Below are 26820 nucleotides of genomic sequence, written 5' to 3'. Positions count from 1 at the left end.
ACAGAAATCCTCCTCATCAAAAACATGACTCTGATCTGCGTCCTCATCTGGACTCTCCTCTGCTGCTGCTTCACAGGTAAAGTCCAGAGAATCCAACTCCTCTCCTCTATGAACATCTGTCCCTCTGAAATGAAGCTGACAAAACCATGAAGCTGTTTTCTGTTTGTGTCTCTGTTTCCTCAGAGTCCAGAGGTCAGGTCACAGTGACTCAGCCTGGATCAGTGACTTCTGCTCTGGGAGGCTCCGTCACCATCCACTGTAAAACCAGTCAGAGTGTTTCTAATTACAACCGTTTAGCCTGGTACCAACAGAGAGATGGAGGAACTCCTAAACTGCTCTTTTATTATGTTGGCAGTCGAGTATCAGGAACATCAAGTCGTTTTACAGATTCTGGATCAAACTCTGACTTCACTCTGACCATCAGTGGAGTTCAGGCTGAAGATGCAGCAGTTTATTACTGTCAGAGTCTTCACAACATTAACGGTGGTGATGTGTTCACACAGTGAAAAGCAGTCGTACAAAAACCTCCCTCAGTAAGACTGAACAGAAACTGAACTGACTGATACACTTCACTGAACACACGCACACACACACACACACCCCTTGTTTATGAACACTACACTCGTCTGTGTATTACGTAAACAAACTATTAATAATAAGTAGCTCAGTGCAGGACAGATAAATTGCTGGCATTTTATAAGGTAAAATGATAAGTGTTTTATCACAATGATGGAATTTGTCTCTATTCAACAGTGCTGACGATAATGATAGGCCAGTGGTATGAGTGAGCTTGCAAACAGAAATATTCCTGGCTGACCAAGAATAAAAGTCTTCAGCATCTTCAGCTTGAAGATAAGTAATCAGACTGGCCGGAGCCTCGGGAGCTGCATTCTGGCCTGCGGTCCCGGCCCCCCCCCCCATCCCCGGTCATCCCGTTGCTGCTTCCACCTGCCTATGTGGATGTCTGCTGTGTGCTGCTGACGCATCCCCCCCTCCGGTCATCCCGTTGCTGCTTCCGCCTGCTTGCGCCCCCCCCCCCCCCCTCTGGTCATCCCGTTGCTGCTTCCACATGACTTCTGTGTGCTGCTGACGTACCCGACTCCCCCAGTCTGGCCTTCGGCAGGAGGGTCCCCCTTATGAGCCTGGTCCTGCTCAAGGTTTCTTCCCTCCTAAAGGGGAGTTTTTCTTGCCACTGTTTGGCTTAAGGCTTTTCTCCCACTATTGGAGTTTTTACCTGCCATTGTTTATGTAATAATTGCTCGGGGGTTTATGTTCTGGATCTCTGGAAAGCGTCTAGAGACAACTTCTGTTGTATTAGACTCTATATAAATAAAATTGAATTGAAATTGAATTGAATACATCAACATATACCAGAGGATATTCAACACATACCTTCAAGGGCACAATCTGACTCGCTGTCCCCATCTTCTGCATCTCCATTACCTTCACCTTTTCCATCACCTTCATTGTCTCCAATGCTTTCATCATCCCCACCTTGAGTGGTCTCGTTGTCTCCATCATCGCCAATGCCTCCATCATCTCCATTATCCTGGTCAGCATCCAGATCTACATCCATTTCATCTGAAGAAAAGCATGGTTGACGCAAGAAATCAATATTGTTGTTGCAAGTTGGTTGGTGTGTAATTTACTAAAACAGTGTGCCATATTTAGTTTTGCACTGTATTTACATATTCCCAACTATCAAATATTACATCTAACTATTGCAACGTTGCCAAGTTTATCCTGTTCCTGAAATAAATAAGTTATTTGTATTAATTGTGTTACCACCACATACCTTCAATCTCAATTTCATCAAGAGTCTTTCCCTGAAATTGTCCGAGAGTTCCCTTCTCCATTGCTAGGAGCAGCTTTGTTATTTTTGCCACTTCTATGGTAGCCTCTGGCAGACGGTAGAAGTCTCTGTGGACCCGTATGTCATGGCCTAAAAAGTTTGCAAGTTGGTCCAGCTCATTATTTTTCAGGTTTAGGATTTGGGACGATGTGGCGATGTGTTTACGGAGATGTGTGGACCTCAAATTTTCAGGGTTCTTGGCACCACACATTAGTGCATATGCTCTGATGCAGTCCTGTCCTCTGTAGTAGCTCGTGGGGGGGCACTGTGGCCGTCCGAACAGGAAAGGGTTGTCCGTGTGAACTTTACACGTTTCTCTCTCTTCTGCAATAAGCATTGCTGCATTGACAACCTCAGGGTTTAATAATATGGCAACCTTCCTCCCTCTTTTTCCCATAATTTCGACCCTGCTGAAATGTCAAGCTAACTTTTGCTCAAAGGGCGACAGACTGGCAGCTAGGTCACTGTGAAGTTCAGTTTGATCTCTCTTCTGGAACGACTCGAGCATCATTTTGGAGACTTCTCCTGCGCGGCGTCTGTTAAACAGGATGATCTGAGTGAGTGTCACCCGAGCCAGTTCTGTCTATGCCTGAGGAGACTGGTGCTTTTTTAAGTCTTCAATGGCAGCAACAGATTTCCCCTCCAAGTACTTGTGCAGAAGTTGAACGTCCTCAGTGAATGGTATCGTGGCTGGTTTGTTGAACTTGGACTTGCTCAGAGTAGAAAGAGCCGTGTGGGACACTTGTCCACTCCATTCTTTTGTGCAGAGTTTTGTGAAACGCTCCGCTGCCTTGATTGTATTTTCGTCCTCTGCTGAGATGGCCCTGCAGAGAATAATGTCTCCAATTTTCTTCAGTGAATGTCCTAATTTCAGTGCAAGACTTGGGGTCGAATTCGAGTGCTTGTCGTCGTCATATCCAGCAACTCTTTTAACAGCTTCAACGATTTTGTAGAAATTGTGGGGTTTTATAGCATCTTCGAAGCTATATAAAGAATACTTCTCTCTCAAGGTCAAGAGAAGTCTGCTCATTTCCCGAGCTTTCGTTCTGATGTACTCGAATTTTGTCGAATCACTCCCATGCTTATTGTACAGTTGCCAGTTGCAGTATGAGAAAATCACTCCGTACAACAGAGCCTATGTTATCTTCTCTCATTTTTCCAAGGACTTTCCACACACCTGTGGAAATTACTTGGGAGTTGGTTGACTCTGCGACGTCAGCCAAAGCCAAGACTTTACTATTGATACTGGCTTCAGATTCTGTGACTGTCTTTGATGGACATCTTCGTGCGTGTCGCCACAGCTCTCTGCGGAAAAAAAGTCCTTTGCAATATGCACAATGTACATACATTTTGGTATTCACAGACCTTTTTGATTTTCTCGGTCTTCTCTTTACCTTCAGTGGTCCATCATGATTTTTCATGACCTCTTGATTATGTTCATAATTTCCTCTGTTTCGCAGCTTCTCGAGCAACCTTTTCCTTTGTTTAGAATTCTTGGGGAGTGACAATGCCTCGGCAATGTCAGGGTCTTCTTTCTCGTGTTTTTTAAAGTGACGAGCTATTTTTGACTGTGGCATGTGACAAATGTAGCAATAATTTCTCCCAACTTCTTGGGCTGCTGAGATTTCAGTTGCTGAAGATACAGCTGTTCCTGTTGAAGGCGTCTGGGTATTGCTTGTAGTGGAAGTGTAGTTGGATTCATCACGAGAGCAGGGTTGAACAGGTATGGGATCATCGTCATCATCTTGATCTGAGTTGGATTCATCACGAGAGCAGGGTTGAACAGGTATGGGATCATCATCATCATCTTGATCTGAGTTGGATTCATCACGAAAGCAGGGTTGAACAGGTATGGGATCATCATCATCATCTTGATCCGAGTTGGATTCATCACAGCTTTCAGGTATGTAGACAGAGGAGGCATCACTAATTTCAGAGTCAGAGACATGTTCATCTGGAACAACATCCTGTGCAGGGGAAACAAAAGCTTCATGTTAAACCAAAATAATCGTTCACTGAAATATTATAAGTCAGTTAAAATAGTATAAAAGACAATGACCATACCTGTGATGGATACGCCCTGAGAAAGCAGGATTTGTGCCATGTTCTTGAACACACTAAATGCAATGAAAATAACAGTTAGAAAGTTGTGCCGATATGTTTGTTACGACTACTAAAAATGCATTTGAGTAAGGTAAATACCAACATTTGCATGTGAAACCCAGCCATCTCAAACTGGAGACAGGTCCACTGCAATCCGGACAGTTGTCCAATGCACTCAGAACTGCACTAACAAGTCTATGCTGACACTGAAAAACCAATAGTAAATAATAGTTACAAATAAGAAGACACTTTACAAATTTTAAGAAGATTGTAAATATGCACAAGAATATATGGATAAGATCATGTCCATAATGTAATACTTGATGTAAAAAATTCAAATGTTTGAATTGAATAATTTACACCTCAAAAGGTGAGTTATATCAACATAGACAACAAAATTTCATGGCTTTAACAGAAGACTACATTGAATTTGTGGCGCAGTAAAGTATTTCATGTTCAATTACTATTGCAGGTGGGGTTTACACTGATCTGATCAGCCAGATCGGAAGCAGCTGATATTTGGCATTTAATGCAATTTGTATGATTGGCTGTAATGTCTTATTAAACCAATCCGATCAATGATGTCATTGCAGTATTTAAATGTTCAGCAGTTGCTGGTGTGTACATGTGTCGGGGAGAGTTACGCCTTGTTTACATTAATCCTGTTTACATCACATCACAGTTACATCACTGTAACGTAGGAGCCCCGTCACATTCAGTGATCAGCCCAAAAAAACCTGATTGTGTAAACTCTAGTTTCAGGTTTTCTGTGACCACAGAATCCTAATATAGAAAAAATCAGTCACATCATAGAGCCACATGTGTAACTGAACATAGTTCACCACTCCAGCAAATAATCCAAATCCTAGTAATGACCTAGCAAAAGAAGGGATCAAATAAATAGGTGGAGTGATTTTAAGTGGTGACTAAGTTGTGCCGTCATCATGGATTTGAGGACCAATCTTGTGGACCAATCAGATTGCTTGGTTGGGACGACTTGCTGTATAATTAACATTCAACAGTGTGTGGACTTCTGAGCACTGTCATATGATCCAAAAACAGAATTATGATTGGATGTAAGAGCATGACAGTCTATGGTACCAAATACTATTCTGAAAGCTGTCTGATGATGGTGCGGCTCTTGCGTTAGTTGCTCGTCATAGCAACAGTGACCTGTTTATTAAACATTTTAGATCAGACTGATAGGTTATACTGTCACTGGCCATTTATAATATATGTCATAGCTCTGAAGGTGCAGGAAAAGTACTGTATGTTCCATGTCTGTTGCAGGTTGTCTATGATCATAGGAACTCTAACCTAGTCTTTCATAAAAACATATGACCAATGTGAACACCCTAATATGTGAAGAAATGTAGTAGAGGCTACGGCAGGTCCTCACAATTCAGGTGTCCTCACAGGTGTGTCCATTGAATATTGGACACACACACACACACACACACACACACACAACAGTTTTCAGCTTGATCTACATGAAAGCCCATTATGTGTAAAAAATCTAGGTGGGGGAGGGGAACTTGTCAGAAAAGGTGTCCCCATAATTCAGATGTGTCACGTGAACATCTAAACACACACCTCAGTTTGCTGCCTGATCAACACATTTATTCCTGTCCACACAGGAAACTGTGTCCTCGTAGTCCTCTGCTCAATTAACAACATTCAACAGTGTGTGATGATATGATTATCCAAAAACAGAATTATGATTGGATGTAAGAGCATGACTTCACAAGAGCTCAGTGAACTTACAGTGTCATCCTTTAGTACTGCAGGACTGGTACTGACTCCTGGCAGCTGTTCATCAGTTCCCCCTGATGATTCCTGTTTACGAGTCAATGACAGGAACAAATCAGAGACTCTATTATGGAGAAACAATTCTCCTTCATTCCACAAACTGTCCATCAGTATTCAGCAGAATAAAGATGTGACTGATCAATAGCATTTCTAATGTAGTGACAAGTAATTGATGATAAAAAACACTACTTACCTTTTCTAAATCTGGATCAGTTTCATTGGCCTGCAGGTCACATGGAGCTTCACATGGAGTCTGAAATTGCACAGAGGAGATGTAGTGTTGTCTCATCTCTTGTCCAACAACGTTATCACTAGTGACACATGTCCACTGCATAGTACCAGCTGCACTGGACTACTGGACTCTACACAGCCAAAGAGCCTGGAGATGGAGATCGGCAGAGGAGTCTGGCTCCACTTGCCACGGCAGCTGAGAGGCTGCTTTTTAGCTAATTAATGAAAACATGTCCTCTTTAACTCACCATTGAGCGCCATGGCCAATCACCAGATTCCCCATAACTGTACGTTATCTCCTCTCCTGGAGAAATTGCTTTGACAGCAAATAGGCAGAGGTGTGGTCTCCCTTGCACCATCAGTCTTTTTGCTCTGCAGTTCGGATGTACATGATCTTCATTGACTAGTCGTCCCAGACTGCCATCTTCTTTTGAGCCATCGAGGCTGTGAGATAAACAGACAAGAAAAGTTGGTTTGAGGTTATGTTCTTAAAAGTGATACTGCAGTCAAAAGACTGCAACTGAAAGTCACTGAGCTATGGATTAAAGAGTCAGGTCTTGACTGGGAGATTGCAGTGCAGCTTATCGAGACAGAGCAGGTCAGATTTGGTAACCACAAAGAGTTAGATGGCATGTTGCGTGTGGAGGTGATATGGCCAATTCTTAACACATGACATATGGTGAGATTTTTTCCAAGTCTGTGCACCACTGGGACACAATATAGCAGGCATGTCACAATTAAGATTATTCAAAATAATGGATTCATGTATGCACAAGACACTTCATGTGAACCTTAATTTAGTAAAATTCAAGATTAATTAATTTAACCCAGGCTTTTATAAGTTCAAATATGCAACCTCTTGAGACAAGCAACACTCTTTTTGGTAATTTTAGTGAATGTCCAAGCAGGTTACTTACCAATACCGCTTCCCATTCCAAATGAAATCAAATATATATTTGTTTTCTTTGTCATCTGTATTTTGACTCTGAGCCAAAATCCCACGATACTCCACCACAAAACCTCCGGGCTGGATGTGCTCACTTGTAAATACACCTCTCCCTGACAAAAAAAAAGACATTAACATTAGTTCCACTATGTGTTAAGTAACCCACCTCATTTATGGCTGTCTTTCGAAAGAGATATCAAATTAACAAATGTGTCTGGAAAATGCAGCAGATAGGTGGCAGTCGGACATAAAAAGTAATAAAACAGCCCATAAATTAACCTTAAAATGGCTCTAGATTATTTGTGTAACTTCATCCAGCTCTCCTAAAGCCACATTTGAGGTTGACTTGAAAGACGTAACTCACATTGTGTTCTTAATCCAACTCCTGAACATTGCAAGAAGAGCTAAATGCATGCAGTTTCCCCACATAATTTGCTGATTGTTGTACGAGTTTAACTTGCAACAGTGAGGAGTTAGATTTAAAACAAAGTGTTAGTGACACATTAGCAAGTCAACTGCATGTGGTGGCTTCAGAAGACTTGGATGAAGAAAGCAATTATGGTTTTTAGGGGCTGTCTTACAATTTTTTGGTTGCCATAGATTTTTGATGTTTGGGGAAAATCATAATAAAAAAAAATCAACCATTGACCTTTAATAACTACTACACTAGAACAGTGGTTTTCCAAACCTGGTCTTCAGGTAGCCCTGTCCTGCATGTTTTAGATGTTACCCTGCTCCAAACAAATGAATCAGCCTCATCAAGCTCTGAAGTGGCCTGATAACAAGCTGATAATTTGAATCAGGTGTGTTGGAGCAGGCAAACATCTACATCATGCAGGACAGTGTTCCCTGAGGGCCAAAAGGAAAAACTAGTAGATAGACACAAACATTAGTACACTGGATGAAGAACATACCTTTATACTCGTTAATGAACCTCCCCTCTAGGAAGGACTGATCCTCTCTCATATTAACAAAGTCTACTGCTAATTGCTCAGGAGCCCTTCTTCTTCTTTTCTGCTTCTCAGTCATCTCTTCTGTAGTAATGACAAAGCATTAATATACAATCTAAAATAAGCTGTAATAATTATGACAGCTCGAGTTTGGCATTCATGTTAAGTTTAACTATATTTCAAGGTCAGATATCCCTTTCCTTTCCAGTGTTTCTCAACCCTGGTCCTCGAGGCCCACTGTCCTGCATGTTTTAGATGTTACTGTGCTTCAGCACATCGTGATAAAAGTACCTGCATCATCAACAGAGCTGTGCAGACCTTGGTGACAAGCTAATTAGGACCTTTAATTAGAATCAGGTGTGTTGGTGCAGGGAAACATCTAAAACACGCAGGACAGGGGCCACGAGGACCAGGGTTGAGAAACACTGCTTTAAACTCTTCAGTAAAACTAAGACTGCGTATTAGTGGATAACTGGCACGTAAAGGCTGATTTATGGTTCTGCGTCGACGCGCACCCTACGCCGTAGGCTACGCCGAACCCTACGGTGCTAAAGCCTCTCGTAATTCATAATAAAATATAATAATTAATTATAATACTCTGCTTCTGCAACCAGCCAATTAGCGTGGTCCTCTCTGCTAGTCAGGGCTGAGCAGGTTTTACATTTCAGGCCCGATTCCAAGCCCACGTAATTTAAATGCCACGTTTCACATGCACCTTAACGAGCCAATTTGACCAAAAAGATGAGCCGTTACAGTCGATGTTTAAGGTCGTCAGTACGGTAGAAGAGAAAGAAAACGGAAAGCAAGACTTGTAAAAGCAGCAAATCTACAATAAAATAACTTAAAACCCAGTAAATAAGCTTCAAACAGGCTTCAAACCTACCTCTCCAAGTGCGTCTTCACAAGTGCAGAATCATCTCGTCGAAGGCGGGAATATACTCTACGTTGGTGCCTGCGTATCCTGCTTACGTGTCTGTTCGTCTCCCTGCGTACCTCGCGTACCACACGACGAGAGCCCGTCATACCGATGGTGACCGATAGGGGGCAGTAAGCAGAGCAACAGTTGGAAAAGCTACTTATATTAAGTAGCAGAAGTAGTAGCAGCAGCAGCGGTAGCAGATTAGAACAACGGACAAGTTTACAGGACAATATTGGATGATGTAGGAGATTATAACATCGTGTGAATGTGTATGAGTGTGTATGAATGTTGGTGGTGGTCGGAGGGGCCGTTTGGCGCGATATAGCAGCAGATGTGTATGAATGAATAATGATCTCTGTAAAGCTCTGGGTGCCTTGAAGGAGCTATATAAAACCACAGCATTATTATTATTATTATTATTACTCTTTATTCATTTTTATTACTTATTTATTATTACTTTTTTACCCCCTTCCCTGTGTGTGTCTGTGTACTTCTGCTACGTGAGTTTCCCCGTTGAGGGAGTAATAAAGGACTATTTTATCTAATCTTATTATTATTGCTTATTATCAAAAATGGATAGTCTTTCCAGACTAATTTATCCGGCATTCTCCTTACCCATCTCAACAAGAATGACGAAACAATAAATCCAGTTAATTTTAAGTTCATATGGAGAAGTAGATGTCAATATATAAGAAAGATTAACATGGTAAAAAACTATGATGATGTTGAATGTGATCGATTTCAATATTATGAATGATGTCTTGAAACTGAAATAGTTACAATCTTTCCTTACAAATAGACATTCCATCTGGTTTATTGTTCCTAATATGATTCCAAGTCATTCATTCATTCATTCATTCATTCATTCATTCATTCATTCATTCATTCATTCATTCATTCATTCATTTGCAAGTCATTCAATAGTATTTTTATTGAAAAACAGAGTATTTAAAATAAAATAAGTCCCGTCAATTGACTCCTGGCTCCCGGCTCCGCTTCCTCCCGGCACCGAGGTTCGGCGCGTACCTCGGCCGACCCCCGGTCGGCCGGAGCTCCGCCGGGGGTCCGCCGGGGGTCCGCCGGGGGTCCGCCGGGGGTCCGCCGGAGCTCCGCTGGGGGTCCGCCGGAGCTCCGCCGGGGGTCGGCCAGAGCTCCGCCGGGGGTCCGCCGGAGCTCCTCCGGGGGTCCGCCGGGGCTCGGCCGGGGGTCGGCCGGGGCTCGCCATCCGCGGTGCTCCCTGGGACTCTAGTCCCGCAGCACCAGTGAGTATTTTATCTGGACATTTTGACCGGAGAGATTATAAAATACCGGACTTCGGCATATTTTACCGGACAACGGAAACCCTGAGGGGAAGTTAACCTGCATGGGGAACTTTCTCCAGGGGAGAGCAGCAGTGCCAGCTGGGATCAGACCGGGAACAGCGATACTAGCGGCCAGAGCGAGAACTGCAGGTCGCTCACGCGTTCAGTGTCTTTTTGAGAACGTGCACGTCGACGCGTCAAATGAACGCAGGATACGCAGGGTACGCGTGACGTGACGTCACACGTATCCTGCGTCGCGCGTACGCATTCTGAACGGCAAGTATATACAGCCCATTAGCAGAACCCGCCAGATTGATTTCGGAAGCAGCCAATCACGGAGCAGAACGGCCCAAGAAGCCCTCAGCCAATGAATGGTGGCGATTTTGTGTATCATGTGTCAATCAATGTGTTTAGTTACACAAGTGCGCCAAAAAAAACCCCGTGTGTATGACTTTGTGTATCACACACAAAAAAGTCAGATTTTCGCGTTGTGGGGACATGTCTCGAAAAAGCGGGAGAAGGTAAATTGCGGCTTCCTGGATGCTGCTAAATAGTTTGAATTATGGGGACATGGGGGGTGTCCTCATAATGCTCAGGTGTCCTTCCTATGTGAGTGCCCAGTCCGATAAAATGACCCCATAAACCGCTAAACCAACACACACACACACACACACACACACACACACACACACACACACACACACACACACACACACACACACACACACACACACACACACACACACACACACACACACACACACACACACACACACACACAATATATTTTCATTAATATATGAATGAATACAGCTTCTACTATCTTTATATAACTCTACTTTACTTTATTTTATGATTCCAACATTTCTTTTTTTACTTGAATGGTGAAAGAGTCTGTGAGATACCAAGCTGCCCCGCCCACTAGCTGGAATGTGGCCTTTGAGTTCCAGGTGGAAAAATAAATGACAGAAAGATAGTTTACAGTTCAGAAAACATATTTTCTCGTTTATATTCTACCAACAAACAGACATAACCAATTATAGCGCCTCATCAAAATAAGACAACCTAATACAATTCCCTATGATTACTCCAAACCTAAATAATACAAACCAGGAGAATCTCCAACATTCAAAATGACAATAAATTAGTACGAATTAGCTCCACAACTTCCCCTGTTACACCTCGTGTCTTGTCCCCTCCACTAGTGGGAATAATATAAAAACCCTGTCCCACTGTGGAGACACATCCGTAATGGGACGTGGACAAGAGACAAACACAGAGAAGGTATCAAGGTAACTAACTGTACAAACCGGTTTAGGGACACATGACGCATGCAAGATGGGGGATGAAAAGTCTTTAATACAACACCATGTTGACAAAACTGAAAACAGAATCCCAACCATGACAGTGACAAGCACACATTGATGAAATAGAAGTCCAGGAGTTCATGAAGGGGAGAAGTGGACATGTTCACCTTTTCACAGAGTCATAAAAGTCTTTTTTGGAGAAGAATTAGGAAACTTATGATTCCCATGAAAATGTTACCGGCCTCAGACCTAGGGGTTATCTGGGTCGGCACAAGGTGTTCACAGGGCAGGAAGCACTGTGAAAATACGAGGAACAGCACACTGTTAAACTTTTGCTTGCACGGTCAGCAGCGGTTTATTATTGACTGCTTCAATAATCAAAATACTCATTTATAACATCAGTATCAAAATACTGTTCAACAATAGCTTTCTTTTGAGTTCACAATAACATACAAAATACAAATAAACCAAATAATACCAAAAATTCACAGTATTTTCCTTTAAACAAAAAATAAAGTGCAAAAATAAATAATCTGTAGTCTCATTCCACACATAGAACTGTAGTAAGAACAATAACCTAACATATACATCAAAAATATATTTCCTAAACCTCATACAGTTTACATTCAGTGGTGTTTATGACTCAACCATATTGTAAACAAATGAAAAATACGCTTCAAACGTTTTTTCAGGCACACGACGCACGCACGCACGTGCACGCGCACCACGTGTGTTTTCTGTGTGGGAACACAATGGAGAAACTTTCTCTGGCCGCAGCCATGATGAAACTTCATCAAAACAATAAAACTACCGGTCAAAACTCTCTTTATATACTCTCAAAACGTTACCAAACATGTCACTGACAGTTCACATAAGGTTTTAACATCCTTCGGAATGTCTAGATAATACTTATTTACCTGTGAAAATACGAGGAACAGCACACTGTTAAACTTTTGCTTGCACGGTCAGCAGCGGTTTATTATTGACTGCGCATGCGTGGGACTGTGACTATCTCGCTGTTTCTCTGTGATTCACAGGAGCGCGTGGGCGCCATCTATAGACTTGGACGTCTAATAGCATGTGATACCACATACATAAGTGCAATTTTGTTACATTAGTTCAAAATAAATCTAAAAAAATGGGGGGTGCATGTTTAATGCTAAACTATAAATAGAGGCTATTTCTGAACCCTCTACACTCTCTAGTAACAGGTTTCGGGCAGGACAGGGTAAGGGGTCATGGGGTAAGGCACACATGTGAACATGGCGTTTGCTCCAGGTCTCCAGGGCTGGTATGATGGTTGACCGAAATGTTCATATGTGAATCTTTCTCTGGGTTTTACAGTACGGGTAGATCTCCTCATCGGTTCCTCTCCAACTCGTGGCTCTGCGTCAGGTTCAACCGTTTCTTCTGGAACTACTGGGCCTGTATCACCCTCGTCCTCAGTCATCACTTGTCGTTCCTGGACATCCTCTGCAGGCAGTGTGTCTGCTGGTGGTGCTTGTGGTCTAACCACAGCTTCCTCTTGCTGATGCACCTCACCTGGTTCTGTTGTCTGTCTCATAGGTTGGAACTCTGGTGCTATAGCTCTGAGATGACGGTGTGGTTCAGGTTGAGGTGTTTGATGTCTGACTATCCTCCTTGTATACACAGGTAACGGTCGGAGGCTGTAGGAATACCCTTCCTCTTCATCAGAATCATCAGTCTCCTGCTCTGCTGCTTCTCTGTTGTTAGTCTGTCTGTTTCTCTGTTTTGTCTGTTTCTTTTGTGTCTGACAGGGCTGGTCATCTTGTTCAAATGGCAAGTCATTTACAGGTAGAAGGAGGTTACGGTGCAGTACACGGATATTTCTGTCTCCCTTTTCTGCCTGTACTTTGTACACGGGTCCGTCTCCCACTCTTTCAATGACTCTGTGAACTTTCTCCTCCCAGTAAGCACGGAGTTTGCCAGGTCCACCTCTCTCGGACAGGTTCCTGACAAGCACTCGATCTCCTGGCTGAAGAGCCATCCCTTTAACACCACGGTCGTAGTATTTTTTTCCTTTTGCTGAGGACTTTTGGCTATTCTCTGAGGCGATTCTGTATGCGTCTTGCATCCGAGAAGCCCATTTCTGTGCGAATTCCTGTCGACTGGACACGTCTTCCCCAGGTCTTAGATCGAATACTAAGTCAATAGGCAAACGTGGGGCTCTTCCATAGAGGAGAAAGAATGGCGAATAGCCCGTTGCTTCATGTCTCGTACAGTTGTACGCGTGGACTATGTGAGGCAAATGGTCTTTCCACTCAGCTTTTCTTTCCTCTTGGAGAGTGCGGAGCATCTGTAACAGTGTTCTATTCAGGCGTTCCACCGGGTTTCCCTGCGGGTGGTATGGGGTGGTTCGAGAATGGGAAATGCCTGACAACTGCTGGAGTCGCTGGAATAGATGGTTCTCGAACTCCCGACCCTGATCATGGTGTAGCTTTTCTGGATACGAGAAACGTGGAATAAAATCATTGAAGATTTTCTCTGCTGCGGTTTTGCCTGACTTGTTTTTAGTCGGGTAGGCTTGTGCGAAGCGCGTGAAGTGATCTACCAGAACTAAAATGTACTCAAAACCTCCTTTACTTGGCTCTAAGTGAAGGTAATCAATAGAAATAAGCTCAAATGGGGCACTGGTTGTTATTGAGCCCATGGGTGCTTTTTCTGGGATGGTGGGTCGTTTCTGCTTAATACAGGAACACTGGCGGATGACATAGTCGTCTATTTCACGCTGCATGAATGGCCAATAGAACCTTTGTCTTGCCAGATGGATCACTTTGGCAGCCCCGACATGACCCATGTCGTCATGCAGGTGTTTGAGCACGGTCGACTTCAGCTTACTGGGGAGAACGAGCTGTTTCCATTTTCCTGCTTGCCTGTATAGAATTCCTTTGTCGAGTTTGAGTCTGTTCCATTCATGTACGAGTCTCCTTGTCTCTCGTGTCATTTGTCTTTTGTCGTTGTCATTAGGATTCCATCCTCTCCTCTTCAATGTCATCACCTCATTGATTGACGCATCCTCCTTTTGAGCAGCTTTGATGTCATCTGGGGTGATGGTTGGAATTGTCGTAGGGGGATCTTCGTCACCACCAGAGGAGAATTGCAGTGCTGCCATCCATGACACATCATTCTCGGCCACTGCTTTGTTCCCCTGCCATATGGTAGAAACAACATCTGGGGGTAGAGTTTCAGTGTACTCCCCTGTGTGACCCTGAAGCTTAACGGGATACCTTGAGAGTGTGTCAGCGTCAGCATTTGCCTTGCCTGGCCTGTACTTTATGGTGAAATAGAAGTCTGCCAACTCACCCACCCAGCGATGTCCAACAGCGTTGAGTTTGGCTGTGCTTAACACATAAGTCAGGGGGTTATTGTCTGTATACACGGTGAAGGTGGGTGCATAGTAGAGATAATCCCTGAATTTATCGCAAATGGCCCACTTCAGTGCCAGAAACTCGAGCTTACCAGAATGGAGATGGTAATTCTTTTCTGCGGGCGTGAGTGTTCTGGATCCATAAGCGATGACACGGAGCTTTCCTCCCTGCTGTTGATAGAGCACAGCCCCCAGACCTTCATTGGATGCGTCAGTATTTAATACAAAAGGCAAATTAAAATCTGGGTAGGCTAAAATGGGTGGATTGGTCAACATGTCTACCAGGCGAGAAACCACAGCACTGTGTTCGGGGGTCCACTGGACGGGTGTATGAGAGGGGAGCTGGCCAGACTTTGTGACTTTTCTTTTGGGTGCAGCGTTGTTACCTTTAGTGGGCCTCTGGTTGGGCTCACTGGGACCCTCTGCAAGCTTGAACAGCGGCCGTGCAATTCTGGAGAAGTCCTGTATGAAGGATCTGTAATAGCCTAAGAAGCCTAATAGACCTCTGACTTCTCCGACATTCTTTGGCTCTCTCTCTTTCAGCTGCAACACTGCTTCCAGGGCTTTAGGGTCTATTTGGACACCTTCACTTGTCACTAGGCGCCCAATGTACCTCACTTGTCGTCTGAACAGCTCACATTTCTTTGGACGTAACTTGATACCATGCTCCCGCAGGCGGCGGAGCACACGCCTCAGGTCCTCTACGTGGTCATGGAATGATTTTGAAAAGCACAAGACGTCGTCCAAGTATGGAGTGCAGTACTCGTCTCTCATGCCATCAAAGACACCCTCCATACATCTTTGAAAGGCTGCTGGGGCGTTGGTAAGGCCAAAGGGGAGTCGAAGCCACTCATATAATCCCCAAGGGGTATTAAAAGCGGTCAGGTACCTGGAACTCTCGTCGACAAAGCCCTGGTGGTATGCGCTGCCTTGGTCGAGTATTGAGAACCAGGAGTAGCCCCCCAGGTTATCCAGCAGGTCTTGAATGCGTGGGAGCGGATGACGGTCTGGGACAGTTTTGCGGTTTAACTCCCTGAAATCAACGCATAGACGTAAACTCTTATCTTTTTTTCTTACACAGACCACGGGGGATGAGTACGGTGACGTGGACTTCCTTATCCAGCCATGGTCAAGCAGGTTCTGCACATAGTCTTTTACTTCTCTGTACAGGGGTTTTGGAATGGCATTGTAGCGTTTTTGGACTGGGGTTTCATCATTTAGCTGAATTTTGAGTTGCAGGCTTGGGATGCAACCTATGTCAGCATCATCCTTGGCAAAGACATCTGACTCGTCGTATAACATGTCTCTGGCTATTGCTTGTTCCTCCTCTTCGAGGTGTGACAATTCAATAGGTGGGTGCCATTTATCTTGAGTCAGAGCGGAGCAGGTTTGAACTGTGGGACGGATTTGGGGTTTCGGGTTGCTGGGGGAATGGTTAAGGGGTTTGGCCTCAATAATTTCCTCCAATGTGCCCAAAATGGTTCTCTGTGACAGATAGATGTCGTGTTTAGTGAAATTCTGGATAGGGATTTTGGTGATTTTTGATGAGCCATTGGGGACATCAATTAAAGTGGGAAAGGGGTCTAAACCCTCGGGGCAATTGTTTCCTTGACTGGGCTCAAATAGCATCGTTCCACCCCGGGGCCACGCTCTGACTCTGCACTTCACCTCACAGATCTGACCAGCAGGAACAGTTAGTCCTTTCTTTCCAACTCGCACAGTGTACTGGGAAGGTGTTTCGTCAGGGGTCAGTACCTGGAGAACAGAAATCAGGGTTTCCACTGTGCTTTCACTGACACTCATGGCTTCTTTCAGTATGGCTGTAATATCCACCTGTTCTTTGTTCTCTTTGATCAGCTCTGCAATGACATTACTACCTAGAAGGGGACAGTTAACACAGTTCTGGCTGATTAAGATGGGCACTTGTATGTCAGCATGTCCATGACTCTCACTGCGTATCTGTAAGTCAACATTAGCCCATCCATCAAAGGGGACAGCCGTGCCATTTGCTGCAGATATTTGGAGTGGTTGATCTGTGAATAGGGATGAGAGTGGCTGTATTTTCACACTGGGCAACACTTCTTCTACCCACGCCCTCCCCACCATGGTCACCTGGGCCCCTGAGTCAAGCAGCATTTGGAGGGGGACCCCATTGATTGCACATGAGACCATACATCGCTTGCCAATAAGTTGTGCTACACGTTTTCTGGGTGTTGGCTGGACCTGTGTAGTTGGTTTTACTGGGTTTATAGTTTCGACTGAGTTCACCTGTACTGGAGGCTTGTTAATGGCGACGGTCACTGGCAGCCTCATTCCAGTGACCTCCTCCCGTTTCCCGATGCCTTCCTTTGTAGACAGCCAACTTTTCTATGTCCTTCCTGACCACAGGCGAAGCAGTGAGGGCAGCTCTTTATGTTCTTCTGCACACAGTCTTGACATCTGCCCCTGGTCTCAGACGATGTCTGGGGTCGCGTTGAGGGTCGAGTCGGGGTTGGACAGTGGCTAATGGAAGTCACAGTCTCTGCGGGTTTGACAACCTGGGCAAAGTGTTTGGTCAGTGAGGTCACTTGTGCGGTCAGCTCTAGAATAGCAGCACGGTTAGCCTGTAATTCAGAGTCAACGTTGGTCTGTTTGGCCTGGTCAGTCTTTTTAGTCTGGTCAGTCTCGTCAGTCTGAGCTGTACTTACAGTCACTGGTCGGTGTTTAGTCACAGTACCAAGGCGTTTTAACCGATCTGCCTCCTCACTTGTGGACTTAGTGATCTGTTCGAGGAGAAGGTCGTCACTAACCTGTAAGTCGGCGAGGAAAGGTTTGAGATCACACCGGACATGGTTATTTTTTTCATTTAACCCTTGGTAGAGTGTGTGAAGGAATGTACCCTGAACAAGCTTTCTGTCATAACAAAAACCTGCACCTGGCTGTTGTGACTCAAAAACAACTCTCTGTTTTAGACCCATAATTCTGTACAAAAATTGCTGTGGGCCCTCTTTGTCTTGCTGTCTAGCAGTACTAAGCTCCTGAAAAAGCTCAGTGCTGTTTTTGTCTCTGATATGAGAACGGAGAAAGCGTTTTAACTCACTCATGGTAAGGTCTTCTTTGTTAGTTAGCATATCCCTGAATGTACCAGGCTTAGTTATCTTTAGCACAGTGCGGATAACCTCTGACTCACTAAACCCTTCTCGTAACCCTTCATCCATCTGTTTACAAAGGCTACTGTATGACATGTCAGACCCTGTGTCAGAAATCTGACCACCATAAAGTTTAAATTCTCTACGGGGAAACAGAGCGGCTACATCGGTAATTCTCACCACCTGCTCACCAATACTGGAGGACGTACTGGCACGGCCAGGAGGGACACCACCTGCATTGTTGGTGATGGATCTGGCTGGCGATGTGATGACGAGGTTCCTGGTTGGTGCGTTGTTGTCTCTGCCCATGGTCGGTTGAGGTGTGTGAGTGTCTCTCTCTCTGGATGGGGACAGCAGGTTACTGTCCATGGTTGCTGTAGAGGGGCTGGTCTGTTGATGAGTCGCGGTGTCATCCATCTGGAGAGATGCAGCTGTGGCTTCTTCTCCCACGTCAGCGTCTCCACGGTCAGCTCCTCCCACAACGTCTCCTCCATCCGGGGCACGTAGCATGTCATCAATCATGTCGTTGAGGGGAAGGATTTGAGACATTCCTTCGTCCTCCATTCCTTTCAACTTTTCACTTCTCAGGTAGTCGACAATCAAATCAAACAGTTCTGGTTCACTGAGTGCCGCCAGGTCCTCCGCATCTCTGTCGTCATCAACTGCACTGGCGACAGTCTGTAGTTGACTAGAACTCAAAGCTAGGAGTCTCTTCTGTATGGTGAATATCAGCAGCCGTCGTGGGGTTGGGGTGGGAGCCATCTTCAGCACCCGTGGCCTCTACTCTCTGGATGACGCACAGCAATGCAGCCTTCCCTGAAGCTTTAGACACAGGTTCTCTCCGTGGCAGTTCACTCTTTCCCTCCTAGGTGGCGCTGTTATCCCGGACGAGCCCCCAATTGTTACCGGCCTCAGACCTAGGGGTTATCTGGGTCGGCACAAGGTGTTCACAGGGCAGGAAGCACTGTGAAAATACGAGGAACAGCACACTGTTAAACTTTTGCTTGCACGGTCAGCAGCGGTTTATTATTGACTGCTTCAATAATCAAAATACTCATTTATAACATCAGTATCAAAATACTGTTCAACAATAGCTTTCTTTTGAGTTCACAATAACATACAAAATACAAATAAACCAAATAATACCAAAAATTCACAGTATTTTCCTTTAAACAAAAAATAAAGTGCAAAAATAAATAATCTGTAGTCTCATTCCACACATAGAACTGTAGTAAGAACAATAACCTAACATATACATCAAAAATATATTTCCTAAACCTCATACAGTTTACATTCAGTGGTGTTTATGACTCAACCATATTGTAAACAAATGAAAAATACGCTTCAAACGTTTTTTCAGGCACACGACGCACGCACGCACGTGCACGCACACCACGTGTGTTTTCTGTGTGGGAACACAATGGAGAAACTTTCTCTGGCCGCAGCCATGATGAAACTTCATCAAAACAATAAAACTACCGGTCAAAACTCTCTTTATATACTCTCAAAACGTTACCAAACATGTCACTGACAGTTCACATAAGGTTTTAACATCCTTCGGAATGTCTAGATAATACTTATTTACCTGTGAAAATACGAGGAACAGCACACTGTTAAACTTTTGCTTGCACGGTCAGCAGCGGTTTATTATTGACTGCGCATGCGTGGGACTGTGACTATCTCGCTGTTTCTCTGTGATTCACAGGAGCGCGTGGGCGCCATCTATAGACTTGGACGTCTAATAGCATGTGATACCACATACATAAGTGCAATTTTGTTACATTAGTTCAAAATAAATCTAAAAAAATGGGGGGTGCATGTTTAATGCTAAACTATAAATAGAGGCTATTTCTGAACCCTCTACAAAAACATTTAATGAGAATTTGTCATCATTTATGACAAAGACACAATTGATTCAGACTATTCATGCTCAAGAAAATCAACTTTCAAGGACAACAGATTTTATCTGAAATATGTCAAAACATCAGAGAGGTGTGTGGATATAAGAATAATTAATCTGATCTAAAATGAACGTTGGATTAACTTACCTCCGTCATGGCTGAATGTCAATTATGATCTTGTTTTTTTCCATCCATCCATCCATCGTCCGACGCTTTATCCGTTCCCGGGTCGCGGTGGCAGCAGCCTCAGCAGAGATGCCCAGACTTCCTTCACCCCAGACATTTCCTCCAGCTCTTCCGAGGGGAGTCCGAGGCGTTCCCGCATAACTGCGGACGCTGCACCGATCCGTCTGTCAATCTCCCGCTCCATCGTTCCCTCACTCGTGAACAAGACCCCGAGATACGTGAACTCCTCCACCTGAGGCAGGCCTTCTCCACCCACCCGGAGAAGGCACGCCACCCTTTCCCGGTGGAGAACCATGGCCTTGGTTTTGGAGGTGCTGATTCTCATCCCTGCCGCGTCGCACTCGGCCTCAAACCGCCCCAGCACATGCTGGAGGTCCCGGTCCGATGAAACCAACAGGACAACATCATCCGCAAAAAGCAGAGATTAAATCCTGAGGTTCCTAATCCGGATCCCCTCTGGCCCCTGACTGCGCCTAGAAATCCTGTCCATAAAAATTATGAACAGGACCGGTGACAAAGGGCAGCCCTGCCGGAGTCCAACATGCACCGGGAACAAGTCTGACCTACTGCCGGCAATAGGAACCAGACTCCTGCTCCGATCATACAGAGACCGGACAGCCCTTAATAGAGGGCCCCGGACTCCATACTCACTCAGCACCCCCCACAGAATGGCACGAGGGACACGGTCAAATGCCTTCTCCAGATCCACAAAACACATGTAGACTGGTTGGGCAAATTCCCATAAACCCTCGAGCACCCTGCGGAGGGTGTAGAGCTGGTCCAGTGTTCCGCGACCGGGACGAAAACCGCATTGTTCCTCCTGAATCCGAGGTCCAACTATCGGCCGTAATCTCCTCTCCAGTACCCTGGCGTAGACTTTCCCGGGGAGGCTGAGAAGTGTGATCCCCCTATAGTTGGAACACACTCTCCGGTCCCCCTTTTTAAAAAGAGGGACCACCACCCCGGTTTGCCACTCCAGCGGTACTGTCCCCTTCCTCCATGCAATGTCGCAGAGGTGTGTCAACCAAGACAGCCCTACGACATCCAGAGACTTGAGGTACTCAGGGCGAATCTCATCCACCCCCGGTGCCCTGCCACTGATGAGCTTATGAACCACCTCAGTGACCTCGGCTTGGGTGATGGATGAGCACGTCCCCAAGTCCCCACTCTCTGCTTCCTCAGTGGAAGGCATGTCAGTCGGGTTGAGGAGATCCTCGAAGTATTCCTTCCACCGTCCGACAATGTCCCCAGTCGAGGTCAACAGCTCCCCACCCACACCGTAAACGGTGCCGGCAGAGTACTGCTTCCCCCTTCTCAGGCGCCGAACGGTCCGCCAGAATTTCCTCGAGGCCGACCGAAAGTCTTCCTCCATGCCCTCCCCGAACTCATCCCAGACCCGGGTTTTTGCCTCCAGGACCGCCCGAGCCGCGGCTCACTTGGCCTGCCGGTACCCATCTACTGCGTCAGGAGTCTCACAGGCTAACATAGCCCGGTAGATTTCCTTCTTCAGTCTGACGGCATCCTGTACTTCCGGTGTCCACCACCGGGTTCTAGGATTGCCACCACGACAGGCACCAGAGACCCTGCGACCACAACTTCAAGCCGCCGCGTCGACAATGGAGGCAGAGAACATGGTCCACTCGGACTTAATGTCCTCCGCCTCCCCCGGGATCTGAGAGAAGTTCTCTCGGAGGTGGGAGTTGAAGATGTCCCTGACAGAGGGCTCAGCCAGACGTTCCCAACAGACCCTCACAATCCGTTTGGGTCTGCCCGACTGTCCAGCCTCTTCCCCTGCCAGCTCATCCAACTCACCACCAGGTGGTGATCAGTTGACAGCTCAGCCCCTCTCTTCACCAGAGTGTCCAAGACATGCGGCCGAAGGTCAGATGAAACGACAACAAAGACGATCATTGACCTCCGGCCTAGGCTCTCCTGGTGCCACGTGCACTGATGGACACCCTTATGTTTGAACATGGTGTTCGTTATGGACAAACCATGACTAGCACAGAAGTCCAACGACAAAACACTGCTCGGGTTCAGATCGGGGAGGCAGTTCCTCCCAATCACGCCTCTCCAGGTATCACTGTCATTGCCCACGTGAGCGTTGAAGTCCCCCAGTAGAACAATGGAGTCCCCAGTTGGAGCACTATCCAGTACTCCTTCCAGGGAACCCAAGAAGGCCGGGTACTCGGCACTGCTGTTCGGCCCGTAGGCACAAACAACAGTGAGAGACCTTTTCCCGACCCGAAGGCGCAGGGAAGCGACCCTCTCGTTCACCGGGGTGAACTCCAACACATGGCGGCTGAGCTGGGGGGCTATAACCAAGCCCACACCAGCCCACCACCTCTCACCCTGGGCAACTCCAGAGTAGTGGAGGGTCCAGCCCCTTTCAAGGAACTGGGTTCCAGAGCCCAAGCTATGTGTGGAGGTGAGCCCGACTATCTCTAGTCGGTATGTCTCAACCTCACGCACAAGGTCCGGCTCCTTGCCTCCCAGCGAGGTGACATTCCATGTCCCCACTGCGAGGGTTTTGGTCCAGGGATTGGGTCGTCGAGGCACCCCTCCATGACTGCTACCCAGTCCACATTGCACCGGGCTCTCACGGTCCTTCCTGCGGGTGGTGGGCCTACAGGAAGGCGGGCCCACGTCGCCGTTTCGGGCTGAGCCTGGCCGGGTCCCACGGGCAAAGACCCGGCCACCAGGCGCTCGCCTACGAGCCCCAACCCCAGGCTTGGCTCCAGGGAGGGGCCCCGGTGACGCCGATCCGGGCGACGTTACGGTGCTCGATTTATTTTTCCTCATGATTGGCTTTTGTGAACCGCTCTTAGTCTGGCCCGTCACATCTTGTTTTTCTAATTAATTGTATTAGATATAATAAACTACAGTACATGAGTTCAGGATTTCTTTCTTTAGCAGTTTTTCAGGTATGATACAATCTAAATCTCATTACTTTATGGGTATTTATACATTTATTGTATCAACACATAAGTGATAACTATGGATTTCATGTAAAGTACTGGACTGAAATCACCACAATGACCATAAATAACCTTGTTAATGAGTTTATTGTTTAAAGCCATCATCAATACAACAAGAAGGAACACATAACTGTTGAAACATTTCAGGAGAAAAAGAAAGAGAGAGAGAGAGAAGTAGAAGAGTAAAAGCAGGTTGAGAGTCCCAGGGAGTCAGGTCAGGACTGGGAGCACTGGTCTCTCCTCAGGGTCTCTGAGACTGGAGTCTGGGAGCCCTGGGTGGCCTCACAGGTCACAGAGAGCGCCTTGGTCCACTGGTCTGCAGGGAGTCTCAGGGTGCTGCTCCAGCTGTAGTGGCCGTCCTCCTGCAGCACCCCGGGGCTCCTGCTCTCCTCCCAGCTGCTGCTGCTGCTGCTGCCGTCCACCTTCCAGGACAGACTCCAGTCTGAGGGGAAGCCCTTGTTGGCCAGACACATGAGTGTGGCCGTCCCCTGCTGCAGCTCCCCACTGGACAGGACTGTCAGGGAGGGACGGACATCACCTAGGAGACACCACTCAGGTTAGAGGACAGGAACCACCAACAACACACACTGGGACACCGTAACTGAGAGGTGAGTTTTGAACTGGAACAAGTTTCTGTCAGATGTTTTCTGCTCCATCAGTCACTCAGAAACACATTGTTTCACTTCCTTTCAGAAACCTCTCATGCAGATCAGCACAGACAATCATGATCATGTTTCAGCTGAAATATGACAAATTAAAATAGTATCAAGACCTCAGTCTACAACCTCCAACTTATCATAAAAGTTTTTATCGGAAAACTAAGCAACGATAAAATGAAGTGAAACAAAACTAAAAAAAAAGAGATCACAGTTTTTGAACATTTTGATCTGTCAATTTTATCCTGAATCTGTGCATGAAGTCGGACTTTCAAGTTATCACTGCACAACTCTTATGTTTGACATCTGATAACTTTTAAATAAACAATTCAATCTTTTCTGAACACTAAATAGTTTAAAAATCTAATTCCACAAGAATATTTTACTGAATATCTTAACTCGACTTCTGACTTGGACGACATGATATTAAATACAGTAAAAAATAGATACCTGAAACTAAAACTACTGTGAAAATAAATAAACGTAAGGTTTCAAGTGTCTAAAGAAGAATTGTTGAAGGTAAGTAACAATATACCTTTAAATTTAAACACAGTTTGAACTTACTTCCAACATCCAGTCTGGTTCCTCCACCAAAAGTCCACCACAGTGATACAAACTGATGAAACCGTCGTACAAAAACCTCTGACTGCAGAGAGACACGCTCTCTGACTCGGAAACAAACAAACTCTACAAAACATGTAATTTTTTTCTATTCAACAGCCAATACCTCAAATATGTATTTATACATGTAGCACATATCCAAGCTCATTTTTATTTTTCTATGCAACATTTTTTAAATTAAATCTTCTTTTTCTTTTGACAGAAACAAACACTTTTCTTGAAAAACTTCCCAAAGTTTGTGACTTGTAGAAACTCCATATTCTTATGTGCAACAAACTAAAACTCAAATATCAGTTGGATTTCATTCAAGTGATTTACATGTTTATAAGTTTATAGTAGATGTCACGCAGGACACTTTAGAGACAAAGTAGACAAAGTCCAATTACATAATGAAAGTGTTTAGTTGCAATTATATTGTCAGGGATTTATGCATGAGGAGAAGAAATCTATTTTCCGTGACACAGAGATGGTGAAAAGAATCATAAATATAAAAAAGTGACTTCTTTTGAGAACTGGTGACCTATTCAGGGAGTACGACCTTTGACCTGAACAGAACTGGAATACTGTAGAGTTCAGCTGATCCCTGAGACCGGATGGATGGATGGATGGATGGATGGATGGATGGATGGATGGATGGATGGATGGATGGATGGATGGATGAATCGATGGATGGATGGATGGATGGATGGATGGATGGATGGATGGATGGATCTCTACTCCCAATCTTTTCTACTCCCAAGAAATTAACAGATATTAAAACAAAAATGTCCTGAAGAGTTAATCTGCATCATATTAGTTTATAATGATGTTTTCAAACGTGATACCTTCTTGATAGCGTTAACCTATTGATCTATTGATGATAATCATCATCATCATCATCATCATCATCATCATCATCATCATCATCATCATCATCATCATCATCAGAGTTATGAAGTCTCTGCTGGAGTCAGTGGGAACATTTCCATAGAAGTACTTTGCATCAGCAGCACCACGCTCCAGTGATCTGGGAGAGTTTATAGTCCTGACACTTGAACTCTGGATGACTGACAGCTGTCCTTCATGACAACAGGTAAAGTCCAGAGAATCCAACTCCTCTCCTCTATGAACATCTGTCCCTCTGAAATGAAGCTGACAAAACCATGAAGCTGTTTTCTGTTTGTGTCTCTGTTTCCTCAGAGTCCAGAGGTCAGGTCACAGTGACTCAGCCTGGATCAGTGACTTCTGCTCTGGGAGGCTCCGTCACCATCAGATGTAAAACCAGTCACGATGTTCGTGGCTCCAACTATTTAGCCTGGTATCAACAGAGAGATGGAGGAACTCCTAAACTGCTCATTTATTTAGCTACCACCAGACAATCAGGAACAACAAGTCGTTTTACAGGCAGTGGATCAAACTCTGACTTCACTCTGACCATCAGTGGAGTTCAGGCTGAAGATGCAGCAGTTTATCACTGTCAGGGTGCTCATTACATCAACAGTCTGTATTCGTTCACACAGTGAAAAACAGTCGTACAAAAACCTCCTTCAGTCAGACTGAACAGAAACTGAACTGACTGATACACTTCACTGAACACACACACACACACACACACACACACACACACACACACACACACACACACACACACACACACACACACACACACACACACACACATACACATACATTATGTATTTATGTATTTAAAATGTATTCCAACACTCCATTCTTGTTTCTACCAGATTTTCCAACAGAATGAAGATGAGTCCTTCTGGGACGGTTAGATCAGTAAATCTTAGTAATGACCTTTGACCTCAGCTTCAGAACGTCTTGATAATAATAATAATAATTCATTTTATTTGGAGGCGCCTTTCACGTCACCCAAGGTCACCTTACAGAGTAAAAACAAGAAATACAATTTAAAATACAATAAAACATCCATAAAAGCAACAATACAAATAATATAACAGTAGACAAACAAACTGGTGGGAAGTAGTGCGTGATGTCCGGTCATAGTGAATGGGCTAGTTTGAACAGGTGGGTTTTGAGTTGTGTTTTGAATGTGGTGATGGAGTGTATTTGTTTTATGTGTGGGGGGAGGGAGTTCCAGAGTCTGGGTGCTGAGCAACTGAAAGCTCGGGCACCCATGGTGCTAAGGTGTGAGGTGGGAGTGTAAAGAAGTCCAGTAGAGGTTGAGCGGAGGGTGCGGGAGGGAGTGTAATCTTGCAATAGGTCACAGAGGTAAGTGGGGGCTAGGTTGTGAAGGGCTTTGTGGGTGAGGAGGAGGTTTTTGTAGATGATGCAGTATTGGACTGGGAGCCAGTGGAGTTGGATAAGAACGGGGGTGATGTGGTCAGATCACTTGGTGCGGGTGATGATCCGGGCGGCCGAGTTCTGTATGAGTTGCAGTTTGTCGGTGAGTTTGGTTGGGAGGCCAGTGAGGAGGGCGTTGCAGTAATCAATACGGGATGTGATGAATGAGTGGACCAGGATTTCTGTGCTGGATTGGGACAATGCTGGACGGAGTCTGGAGATGTTGCGGAGGTGGAAGAATGCAGTCCG

General features: G+C 45.2%; 2 gene segments (V, D, J or C); one reads left to right on the top strand and one right to left on the bottom strand.

Annotated features, from left to right (window-relative positions):
• The first annotated feature begins 24 nt into the window (after positions 1-24).
• On the top strand, positions 25-25778 carry LOC133460902 (Ig kappa chain V region 3381-like). The segment is given in 2 exon segments: positions 25-76; positions 25456-25778. Coding segments are annotated over 2 exon segments (375 nt in total).
• Positions 23169-24403, bottom strand: LOC133461367 (Ig kappa-b4 chain C region-like). The segment is given in 3 exon segments: positions 23169-23537; positions 24220-24301; positions 24383-24403. Coding segments are annotated over 3 exon segments (426 nt in total).
• Positions 25779-26820: the final 1042 nt, after the last annotated feature.

Source organism: Cololabis saira, chromosome 15 (assembly GCF_033807715.1).
Source record: "Cololabis saira isolate AMF1-May2022 chromosome 15, fColSai1.1, whole genome shotgun sequence".
In the NCBI taxonomy this organism is placed as follows: Eukaryota; Metazoa; Chordata; class Actinopteri; order Beloniformes; family Belonidae; genus Cololabis; species Cololabis saira.
Note: the sequence above shows the minus strand (reverse complement) of the source record. Positions and strands in the feature narration are given on the sequence as shown.